The sequence below is a fragment of the Narcine bancroftii genome, chromosome 1 (assembly GCF_036971445.1).
Source record: "Narcine bancroftii isolate sNarBan1 chromosome 1, sNarBan1.hap1, whole genome shotgun sequence".
Taxonomy (NCBI): domain Eukaryota; kingdom Metazoa; phylum Chordata; class Chondrichthyes; order Torpediniformes; family Narcinidae; genus Narcine; species Narcine bancroftii.
Genome location: NC_091469.1, coordinates 396,777,496 through 396,790,507, shown reverse-complemented (window position 1 = coordinate 396,790,507; position 13,012 = coordinate 396,777,496). Strand labels below are relative to the sequence as shown.

Genomic DNA, 13,012 nt, shown 5'->3' with positions numbered 1-13,012 from the left:
GAGAAAAAAAATGGATTACCTGAGGCTGACTGAACCAGAGAGAAATGCAAGGCTGCTGTCCTCTGGTGATTACAGATACGTGACTTCAGGACACCATTCCAGATTCAACCATCCAGCCGGATGGCCTTATCACCTTCAGACCAGATGGAGACGCTAATGCTTCTAGCAAGACTCAAGGAGAGGAACTGTGCACTTACAGCAGTGAGAACTGCTGCATCAATGTCTCTGTTGAGAAGACCTTTTGCTTAGCAGAAATAGAGTAACTCTTGGTGAAATGCAGACCCTTCTACCTGCCCAGGGAATTCTTGGCCACGCTGAATGGCTGCAGGCTATGTTTTGTATTGCAGCTAATGAGGGTAAAGCCATAAAGGAGCTTTATGATGCCACCCTGACAGAGCCATGATTGTTGCTGGTGTCTTCAATCACGCCAACCTGAAAATAGTCTTTCCACGGTTTAAGCAGCATGTGAACTTCAGCAGCAGAGGGGAGATCACTGTGGATTGGGTGTACACCAATGATCATTCCTGAGATGCTGGTGGAGAAGCTGGCCTCGCTGGGACTCAACACCCCTCTCTGTAGCTGGATCATGGACTTCCTAATGGAAAGACCACAGTTTGTTCAGGTCGGTAGCAGAATGTCGAGCATTGTCACGCTGAGCACTGATGCACCTCAGGCTGTTCCTGCTGCTGACCCTCGACTGCATCGCCAGATCCACCTTGACAGTATCACCAAGTTACAGATGGCACAACAGTGTTTGGCCTCATCAGCAATGATAAGTTGCACTAAAGAGATGAAATGGTGCTAGAGCAGTGGTTTCAAACATTTTCCTTCCATTCACACATCACTTTAAGTAACCCTTATGCCATAGGTGCTCTGTGATTAGTAAAGGATTGCTGTACTTAAGGTGGTATGAGAGTGGGAAGGGAAGGTTGAGAACCACTGCTCAGATCCAATTGTTATTGAAATATTTTGGATGAGAAAATTTGTCATTGGCTGACTTCCCTTGGAGTTATGAAACTGTGCACACAATGAGCCGATTAGTTATGATTAAAACAGTGGCTTTCAAACCTTTTCTTTCCCACTCACATACTATCTGAAGTCATCCATTACTAATCACAGAACACCTATAACATAGGGATGACTTCAGGTGGTATGTGAGTGAAAATAAAAGTTTGAAATTCACTGTGTTAGAGTAACAATCTGAGTCTCAATGTGGGCAAGGTGAAGATGATCATGGACTTCAGAAGGACCAGGAATAACCATCCTCCACTACACATCAACAACACTGTTCCTTGGAGTTCACTTAACTAGTGATCTATTGTGGACACGCAACATCTCCTCACTTGTCAGGAAGACACAACAGCAACTGCACTTCCTGAAAAGACTGATGTGGGCAAGGCTACCTGGTCATCATCATGTAAAACTTCTATAGGAGCTCTATTGTGAGTGCCTTGTTGGCTGCATTACAGTGTGGTATGGCTGCTGCAGAGAAATAGATCAGAGATCAATCCACAGGACCATAAGTGGCAGAGAGGATCACTGGAGCCTCCCTCCCCCCCTATCCACTTGTGAATGAATGTATGGATGTGAGGGGGTTGGAGGGTTATAGGCAAAGAGCAGGTAGGTGCAACTAGTGGAGTTCACTTAAATCGATGCAGACTAGAAGGGCTGTAATGACCTGTTTCCATACTGTAATTGTTATATGGAAAGAGAAAAAAAATGAAAAATCTGTGATTTCTTTCATAATCTTTTTGTAACTCTACAGCCTGTCCCAAAAATCCCACTCTTACATAACCACTCCTACAGTGGTGAATCCACTTAAGCACTCCTTCCCTTAATTGGCTATAGCTAATTAACCAATGGAGAAATTTAAACAAGCACCTACCTTTCCTGGTGCTTTTTAAACACTCCTGTTCTCATTCTAAGTCTAGCTCTCATAGTTTCTGACAAGAAGATCCAATAATTTAACCCAGCAAAAGTAAACAAAGCAGTGTGCCCAAAACAGCATGGTGTCTTGGTTGGAAAGGTACTCATTGATGACCTTGTTGCTTTTTAAAAAAAAAATAGATAGTGAAAAGTTGTAGTTTTGGATAATGTTGTTAATTCTTGGTTTTCACCACTTATGATGGAGGGATTATGTGGAAGCTAATGAATTGGACATTGACAAGTATATTGCAATGAACTGGATGCAGTGAGTTTCCTGAGAATTTATAAGAACCCTCTGGTACACAGTACAAATATTCTACATTTACATTTTGTTTGCGGAGGAAATCTTTAAGGAATTGCAGAAATTAGTGTGCTTTTAGCATTGTGAATAGAGATAGTGGTTAAATGTGGATTAGATATTCAGCCATTCTTCCAATTACTTTTTTCATCCTTCCAGCACACACCAGTGGATGTTTTGTGTGGCTGGGTAGATTCATGTACTATTGGTTCTAATAAGCACTAAAATAAATGATGATTAAAATCCAATTTACTGCATTTTAATTGTGAGGATGTTATTAAAACAGATTGCAATTTTCTTTTAAAACTACTGGTAAATGTAAATGAATAAATCACACCATGAACATATGACTGCCTTTAGAAGAATACATTCACGTTATGGTAGCATTGAGACATGACTTGATCTGAACCAAGATAGTAAAATTCTCTGAAAGAATTGTATATGTTCTCAAGGAAATTTTGGGAGCTGGGGTTTTGATAGGAAAGGGCTTTTGTTACATTGGATTTCGCTTGTCAGCAGGGTCTTGGTTTCTTCCTGAATGATTGCATTTGAGAACCTGCTCCAGAGGAGAGGTAGTCTCAAGGGTAGATGAAAGCCTAGCTCAGCTGCCCTGGCATGCAAGTTTGGAACCCTAATTATATTGAATGCAATTGACAGAAAGTAGTTTCTAATGAAGTTTTACACTACAGTTTCAGTGCAATTTTGAAGCTTTCATCCAATGGCAGGGTCATTCTAATGAAACGGCTATAATCCGAGCCAATAGATGAACTGGATTTAAAAGTTGCTAAAAATTAAAATTGTGTATGGGCATTGGACTGATCTAGCTCCTGCTGGAACAGGTATGAGAAGTCCTTGTAAACAATGAATGGACTGAATATTTATGGGGATGGCTCCTTCTCAAAATCCACTGCAATAATTGTTTTAATTTCTTGATTTTTAAAAATTCTGAAACATTATATTGAGAGTTTATTTTTCTTTAAGAGTTAACTAATCAATTAAATAATTGACTATTTGAAACTGATAAGTACAGGAGGACAAATGCTGAACTTTCTCAAAAAAGTGATGGAGGTATTTAACAACTTAACAATTGGTGACAAATGTAATGACAAACAAAGCAGACAAATTACTTTTTAAAGGCTTATCTAAAGTTGAGGCATTGAGCATTTTTTATTTTCTGAAGTCACTCAATCCTTATTCATTTACTGGGGTGAAATCATTTTCTTCATCACCTTCTTCTTCATCATCCTCTAGGTCTTCTTCATCTTCCTGAGAAACAGAAGTTGACTTTTAATATGAATCATTCTTATTTCAGTTTTTTTTCCAGGCAACAGTCACAATGCTGTTTAATATTCACAGCAACTTCCAAAATAATAATAATAAAGCTATATCTGTATTCAATCCATTTTCATTATCTTAATTCTGCAATATTTAAATAGTGATTTAAATAAAATATTTTGACATTTCACATACTTCATCACAAGGAACTTTCTTCTCATTTGAAGTTCTAATTTCTCCCTTATTTTTTTTTAATTACCACAACATATCAAAAGATAATTTCCTTGCTCCAAAACACCACTGACATATGTTTAAAACTGATTTGAAACAGTGTTTAATGCATTGAAAATAAAGTTTACAGAAATATTAACTACCTCAAAATTAATCGCATCAAGTTGTTGCAGTGACACAAATGTTCTTCTATTTTGGTCAGCTATTTCAGTCAGTTGAAGTGACTATAAATCTTATTTTACAGACATTTTATACCTCTATGTTGTAGTTTATGCACTCTCCCAAAGCTTCCTGACAAGCCTACCAATTTTCCAATTACTAGTAGCACCATATGTTATCTTAAATTTGGTCAAGTATAAAATAAGAGGGAACAAAATAATATCAGATAGCAACATAGAACCATAAAACACTGTAACACAGAAACAGGCCCCTTTAGCCCTTCTAGTCTGTGCTAAAGCATTTTTTTTGCCTAGTCCCACTAACCTACATCCAGTCTATAGCCCTCCATACTTCTCCCATTCATGTACCTGTCCAAATTCTTCTTAAATGTTAAAATTGAGCCTGTGTTCACCACCTCATCTGGCACCTTGATCTACACTCCCACCACTCTTGGAAGTTCCCTAATATGCTCCCTCTAAACTTTTGCCCTTTTACTCTTAACCCATGTCCTCTGGTTTGTATCTCACCTACCCTCAGTGGGGGGAAAAAAAAAACTATCTACATTTACTCTGTCTATCTCATAATTTTAAATACCTCTGTCAAATTGCCCCTCATTCTTCTATGCTCCAGGGAATAAAGTCCTAACCTGTTTAACCTTTTCCTGTAACTCAGTTCCTGAAGTTCAGGCAACATCCTATGAAATCTTCTCTGCACTCTTTCTATCGTATTGATAACTTTCCTGTAAATTACATATAGAATGCTAGCATTATCTTGTAAGTCAAGCAGGAAGGTGGATCTCTCCTGCAGAACTACATTCAAAAATTGCACACAATACTCCAAATTTGGCTGCACCAATGTCTTAAACAACTTTAACATAACATCCCAACTCCTATACTTAATATTTTGATTTATGAAGGCCAATATGCCAAAAGCTTTCTTTATAACTCTATCCACCTTTGACATTACTTTCAGGGAATTATGTATCTGTATTCCCACATCCCACTTTTTTACTGCACTCTTCAGTGCCCTACCATTTACCGTGTATGTCCTTTCTTGGATTATCCTTCCAAAATGCAAACCCTCACACTTGTCTGCATTAAATTCCATCTACCATGTTTCAGGCCATTTTTCCAGCTGGTCCAGATCCCTCTGCAAGCTTTGAAAACCTTTTTCGCTGTCTTTGCCTCCAATCTTAGTGTTATCCTGTAAATTTGCTGATCTATTCTACTATATTATCATTGACATAGATGATAAACAACAATGGTTCCAGCACCGATCTCTGAGGCACAGGCTTCCAGTCTGAGAGGCAATCATCCACCACTATCCTGTCTTCTCCCATCCAGCCACTGTCAAATCCAGATCGCAACTTCACCATGAATAGCTAGCGTCTAAACTTAACTGACTACCCTCCCATGAGGGACCTTGTCAAAGGCCTTATTAAAGTCTTTGGAGACAACATCCACAGACTGATCAGTTTCTGGCAATCAAAATAATTGTATATCGATCTCTTGGAACACTTACCAATAATTTACCTGCTACCGAGGTCAGGCTCACTGGCCTTTAATTTTCAGGGTTACATTTGAGTCTTTTTTAAACAATAGAACAATGTGTGCTTCCCTCTAATCCTCTGGCATGACACCTGTGGCAAAGGACATTTTAAATATTTCTGCAAGATCCCCTGCAATTCCTACACCAGCCTCTTCAAGATCCGAGGGAATATCTTGTCAGGCCCTGGAGATTTATTTACCCATCGAGAGAGCATGAACTTCCTCCTCTTTAATCTGTATTAGTTCCATGACCTCAATGTCTGTTTTCCTTTCTTCCCACGATGCTGTGCCTGTTTGCTGAGTGAATACTGATGGGAAAAAAAAGCATTTAAGATCTCTCCCATTTCTCTTGGCTCCAGACAAGGCTGACCACTCTGATCCTCAAAGGGATCAATTTTGTCCCTTACTATCCTTTTTATCTCTTAATATACCTGAAGAAATCCTTAGGATTTACCCTCATGTTTTCTTATGGCCTTCCTGATTTATTTCTTGAGGTTTTTCTTGCATTTTGTATACTCCTCTGTAAAAGTGTTGCCTATACCTGCTCTACACCTTCCGAACCAGACCCTCAATATCACTCGAAAATGAAAGTTCCCTATGCCTTCTAACCCTGCCTTTAATCCTGACAGGAGCAAACAAACTCTGTTGTCTCAAAATTTTACCTTTCAAGGTCCCCCACTTACCTCGCACATCCTTGCCGAAAACAACATCTCACAATCCACGCATTCTAGATCCTTTTTCATTTCCTCAAAATTGGCCTTTCTCCAATTTAGAATCTCAAATTGAGGCCCAGACCTCTTCTTCTCCATAATTAACATTAAAGTAATGGCATTATGATCACCGGACCCAAAATGTTCCCCAACATATATTTCTGTCAACTGTTCTGTCAAATTGGAGATGCAGTATTGCATTCTCTCTAGTTGGTACCTCTATATATTGATTTAGAAAACTTTCCTGTACACGTTTGACAAAATACAAGCCATTCAGCCCTCTTACAGCATAGGAATCCCAGTCAATATGTGGAAAATCTTCTGCTATCACAACTTTATGTTTCCTGCAGCTGTCAGCTATCTCGCTACAGATTTGCTCCTCCAATTCTCATTGACTATTGGGCGGTCTATAGTGCAGCCCATGAGTGAGGTCATACCTTTTCTGTTCTTCAGCTCCACCCATATAGCCTCAGTAGACGAGCCCTCTGGTCTGTCCTGCCTGAGTACAGCTGTGATATTTTCCCTGACGAGCAATGCCACTCCTCCCCCTCTCATTCCCCCACCATTTTATCATGTTTAAAGCAGTGGAAGCCCAGAATATTGAGCTGCCAGTCCTGCCCGTCCTGCAACCAAGTTTAACCAATCCACACTCTAAGCTCGACTGCCTTTCTTACAATACACTTTGCATTGAAATAGATGCATCTGAAAATATTTCCATGTACAACTCGTTGACTTCTATCGGTGCATGCAATTTTCACATAATCTTTTCCTTCATTCACTCCTCTATCTGCATTGGCGACCCGGGTTGGCGTCAGGACATATGTGGGGGGGGGGCGTGCTGATAGGGACCTGTTGGCTGGGGGATGCTGGCAGGGACCTGGCAACTGGGAGGTGGGAGGCTCACAGGGCTTACCTATCATCAATGCCATCCCCACCTTCGGCATGGGACATGAGGACACTTGAAGCACGCTAGTGATGTGGAGAGTCGCGGGGGTTGGGGTGGGGGGTTGGAGCAGGACTGATGGGCAGGGATGACCGCAACTGTATTGGGGGAACAGCATCTTGTTGGGGGGGGGAGAAATGCTTGCGGATGTCCCCCCCCCCCCCCCTTTTGTTGCCGACCCACTTCCCATCCCACTGCAAATCTAGTTTAAATCCACTGGAGCAGCACTAGCAAACCTTTCGACAAGGATATTATTCCCCCTCCAGTTTAAATGTAAACCGTCCCATCGGAACATGTCTCACCTTCCCTGGATGATCATGAAACCTGAAGCCCTCCCTCCTGCACTTTAGCTTTAGCCAGATATTAAGTTTATTTATCCTTCTAGTTTTAACCTCACTAGCAAGTGGTAGGGGTAGCAAACCTGAGATCACTACCCTGGAGGTCCTGTCCTTCAAACTAGCGCCTAATTCCCTGAACTCACCTTGCAGGACATCCTCACCCATCCTACCCACGTCATTGGATGAAAACATCTGGCTGATCACCCTCCCTCCTGAGAATGCCGTGAACTCAATCTGAGATATGATGACTTCCATAACCCTAACTTAGTTCTGCCTGTCAGTCTTTACACAGCAACAGTCAGCCAATAGTTTAAATGAAATAGTGGCAATTCGTTCTTTACCAATGATTTGTACACTGTTCCAAAAGTTCAATAGAATATAAGAACAAAAGTAATAGAAGAATCGGCAGCATTGCATTCACTTTACGAACATAGCTGTAAATATAACACCAGCAACAGATCATTTTAACTATTTTAAAATGCCTCTGCTTTACCATTTTTTATTTTTGTGGATGAACTACGTTGTTGTATGGGATATTAGGAAATGTTATGCACTTTGATAGAAGGAGTAAAGGCACAGGCTATTTTCTAAATGGGGAGATAATTCAGAAAACAGAAATCCAAAGAAACTGAGTTCTAGTACAGGATTCCCTGAAGGTTACCTTGCAGACTGAATCAATAGAAAGGAAGACAAATGCACCATTAGTATTCATTTTGAGAGGAATACAATGTAAAAGAAAATATATAATGCTGAGGTTTCTATTAAATGTTAGTCAGAGCACTTTGAAGTATTGCAAACTGTTTTGAGCCCCACATCTGAAGAAGGATGTGCTGACATTGGACAGCATATAGAGAAAGTTTATCGAGAATGATCACAGGGATGAGAGGATTCACAAATGAAGAGTTTTTGATGGCTTTGGGCCAAGTTTAGAAGGGTGGTGGGGGTCAATCACATTGAAACTTACTGAATATTGAAAGGGCTGGATAAAGTGGATGTGGAGATGTTTACAGTTGTGGGAGAGTCTAGTGCAGTAATTCTCAACTTTTTTCTTTCCATTCGCATACCACTTTAATTAATCCCTATTCCATAAGTGCTCTGTGATTAGTAAGGGATTGCTTAAGGTGGTATGTGAATGGGAAGAGAAGGTTGACGATCAATGCTCTAGACCCAATTGCTACTGAAATATTTTGCTTGAGAAAAATTGTAATTGGCTCATTCCCTTTGGAGTTATGAAACCGTGCACTTAACGAGACAATTAGGTACGATTAAAACAGTGGTTTTCAAACTTTTTCTTTCCACCCACACAACACCTTAAGCAATCCCTTACTAATCACAGAGAATCTATGGCATAGGGAATACCTGAATGGAAAGAAAAAGGTTGAGAACCACTGGTCTAGAATCAAAGGAAATAATAATTTACAGGTTTTTGTGATAATTTACCAAAATTCTGTGGACTCTGGGTAGGTTGCGGCAGATTAGAAGATAGCGAAAGTCATGCTACTATTCAAAAAAGTATGCAGGCAAAAGGCAGGGAACTATAGGACAATTAGATTAACATCTGTAGTTGGGAAAATAATTGAAGCTATCATTAAGAAGAAATAGCAAGGCATGTGAGTGAAATTGATCCATAAGGCATTGATTCAGCAAAGGTAGGTCCTGTTTGACAAACTTACTGGAGTTATTTGACAATATAATGAGCACGGTAGATAGAGGAGTGCAGATGGGGATTGTTTACCTGGATTTCCAGAAGGCAGTCCATACGGTGCCGCATCTTATACATAACATAAGGATGCATGGAGTTGGGAGTGATGTATTAGCTTGGATAGAGGATTGGTTAACCAATATGATGTACCATCAATTACTTCAAAAGACTATAAGTTATATAAAAACTGATACTTTTATTAACAACAGAATGGAGGCATGCCTATGCTTGTTGACGTTCCTGGACTGAGGAGGAAGCTGTGGCAAAATCGCCTTTATTTAGGGGTCTGTGGGAGGAGCCACAGGAACAGTCAGCAAGGGGCATGTCAAGATGAATATAACAAGTACCAGCACAGCCAAAACATATATACAGTGGTTACCACACAATAGAAAGGAGAGAGTTAGGAAACAGGGGTATTTATCTGGTTGGCAATCAGTTGTGAGCGGGTTATCACAGGAGTTGGTGCTGGGCCACGATATACATTAACGATATGGAAGAGGGGACAGAGTGTAGTGTACAGTTTCTAAGTTTGCTGTTGACACAAAATCGAGTGGAAAAGGAAATTGTGCAGAGGATATGGAGAGTGTGCAGAGAGATACAGATCAATTAAATGAGTGGGGAAGTGTCTGGCTGATGGAGTAAAATGCTGGAAAGTGTGAGGTTATTCACTTTGAAAGGAAAAATGGAAGATCAGATTAATATTTAAATGGCAAGCGATTGCTGCATGCTGCCGTGCAAGAGAATTTGGGAGTGTTTGTGCATGAATTGTGCAAGGTTGGTTTGCAGATGCAGCAGGCTATCAAAAAGGGAAATGGAATGTTGGTCTTCATTGCGAGAGGGATTGAATTTAGGAGCAGGGAGGTTATGCTACAACTGCACAACATTTTCGTGAGGCCATATCTGGAATACTGCAGACAGTTCTGGTCTTCTTACTTGAAGTAGGATGTACTGGCTTTGGAGGTGGTGCAGAGGAGGTTCATCAGGCTGATTCCAGAGATAAAGGGGTAGACTATCAGGAAAGATTGAGTCATCTTGGACTGTGCTTGCTGGAATTTAGAAGAATGAGAGGGGTTCTTATAGAAATGTATAAAACTATGAAAGACAGATAAGATAGAGGTAGCCTCAAGATTCAGGGAAATAGATTTAGGACAGAGATGAAGGGGAACTGCTTTTCCCAGAGGGTGGTGAATTCATGGAATTCGCTGCCAATTAAAGCAGTGGGGAAACCTCAGTAAATATATTTAAGACAAGGTTGGATAGATTTTTACATAGTAGGGGAATTAAGGGATATGGGGAAAAGGCAGGTAGGTGGAGATGAGCCCATCATCAGATCAGCCATGATTTCTTTGAATGACGGAGCAGGCTCGATGAGCCAGTTGGCCTACTCCTGCTCATATTTCTTCTGTTCTTAGATCTTTAGAACAGAGATGGGTGAAGTTTATTCAGCCAGAGAGTGACAAATCTGTGAGATTCTTTGCCAAAGATGACTGTGTAGGCCAAGTCATTGGGTAATTGGGTATACTTAAAGCAGAAGTTGATAGGTTCTTGATGAGTAAGGGTGCCAAAAGGTAAAGGAAGAAGCCAGGAAAATGGGGAAGAATATATCAGCCAGGATTTGAATGGTGGAGCAGATTTGATGAGCTGACTCTCTTATGGTCTTATGTACGTCGACAAAAAATGAAATTCAAACTTCAAGGAAAATGTTCAAAACATACAATTCGGAGTAAGTTGGGAAATAAGACTATCATATGTATTCTGGTCAGCATGCTGGCTGATCCGTTGTGCATTTTCAATATTTAAAGTATATCACAGAGGTAGAATACAACCTGGATACTGTGGCCTATGTTCCCTCTAAGCTGTGTGTGTGTGGGCACACGCACATGTTTTGAACCAGTGCACGAAGGAAATTAATGTGCACACAAAAGTTAGTTACCTAAATTAACTAAATACTTCATAGAATGCAATCTTACTTGTATTGTTTTAAAACATGCCAATACTGTTTTATTAACCATGAGAGATAGACTGTGCCAAAATTGTCTTGAAACAATTTCAAGTTTGCATTTGCACAAGCATTCAGTGTGCACATACTTTTGTTGCAGGAAAAAAAATTGCACAACATAGGATTTTTGAGCACATTGACTACTAAAAATTAGGGAGAACATTGACTGTGGCCTCACATGGAAACATAAAATTAAAGGGAGATCCTTCTACAATGTGCTACTTTCTGTGATTACTGCACTCCTTTCAATGATGGATGTGTGGAAGGTCCACAGTATTTCAGCAAATGAGTGACTTCCACATTATCCAGCAGCAGCTTATACTGGGGTTAATGGGTACAAATAGATGATGGAGGTCTCTTCAAAAAACGTGTTGGCATGTGGTAACCTACTAAATGAAAGACACCAGCCGAATAATAAACATGAGTCTGTGAACAGTTAAAATTGGTACCAATTGCTTTTATAGAGACATAAAATATTTATAATAGATTGCAGATTTTTGACACTGCAATTGCAAAGCAGACGGTGGTTTATTATCGAGGGAAAAGGAGACCATGGCTACATGGATCATTTTCATATGACAGTCTTGACAACTTTGACATTTGCTTTGTTAAGAATTGTGAAGCAGCTGTCAGAAGAAGGCACTCCCCAGGGCTTTGTACATCTTATAACTGTGCCCTCTATGGTACATCTTTATTGGTTTTCATAAGGGAAGAAATGTGATTGTACATAGAAAGCCCCATCTTAATAATAGAAAGCTTGTACTCAATGTCATTATAAAATGTGGCAGCTATTTGCACGCACAAAATGCAAACACTTAGTGAGAAAAACTCCAGGTAAATGGTAATTTCACTGAAGAATTAAGCAGAAAATTTCCAGTAGAAGTCCTTTCAATTAACCTTTGTTTCACTTACACAATATCTTATTTGTCACAACAGATCAGATAACTAGTTTGGTCTCGAACAATACAGCATTTCTAAATTGTGAAAAAGATCATAAACATTGATGCTAAACTATTTCTTAAAAATCTAAAAATAATCCTTTTAACAATGTATTCGCCATATATTAGGCAAGATTGCTTAATTTAATACAAGTTATTGTTGTGACAGTACAGTTAATTAAACTACTATAAAGGCCAATTAATCCGCACTAATTTTTGGAGTACTCCGAAAATATTCTGATGATTCTAAAAGAAACATCATGTTTTGTATATTATGTAAGTTGAGGAATTTTTTGAAAATGTTTCAGATACACTGCAATTGAATGAATTTTATACAAATTTTGGAAGTAATGGCCATGTGGGATTATTTATAACAGCATCATTATTTGTGCCTTTTAAATTAGTTGCTTTGGTTACTAAGATATAAAATGGGGCTTACTGGTTGTCTGAAAATCAAGCAAGGAACACTGATATCAAACTGTTTTATTTGAATAAATGGGGAGAAAATTATTTACTTCTGTTACTTAAAAAAAAAAGCTGAATAATATTGATCTCAAAAATTGCTTTAGGATGCAATTTATTTTTGCCCAGTGCTTGTTTTTTTTTCTCCCAAAACAAAAAATCTGTCTTTCCAGATGGTTGCGGTTGTATAGTTGCAATTGCGAACTTTAAAAAACCGAGAAAAAAATATAATGGAACGCATGGGTAAAATATGTAGAAAATGCAATGAAGGACTTAATCTAAATGCTCAGATAATGGCGTTGTCAGAGTCAATTTTATATTGTAAACAATTAAAAAAAAAGATTTTGAAGAACAAAGAATCTATAGAATGAAGATCCACTTGCCTAATAGCAAAAATGCAAATAAAAATGAGCCATAAACATTATATTTGATGCTTTTTTTTTGGTAAGAGCAATGAATACAGAAATTAACTTCTAATTATAAA

General features: G+C 39.1%; 1 protein-coding gene across 1 annotated transcript in view; it reads right to left on the bottom strand.

Annotated features, from left to right (window-relative positions):
* Window positions 1–3,347: 3,347 nt before the first annotated feature.
* phf14 (PHD finger protein 14) overlaps window positions 3,348–13,012 on the bottom strand; it is a 222,761-nt gene continuing 213,096 nt past the window's right edge. The window contains exon 18 of the mRNA XM_069913735.1: window positions 3,348–3,490. Within this exon, the coding sequence (XP_069769836.1) occupies window positions 3,416–3,490 (75 nt within the window). The 3' untranslated portion in view covers window positions 3,348–3,415. The remainder of the gene's footprint in view (window positions 3,491–13,012) is intronic.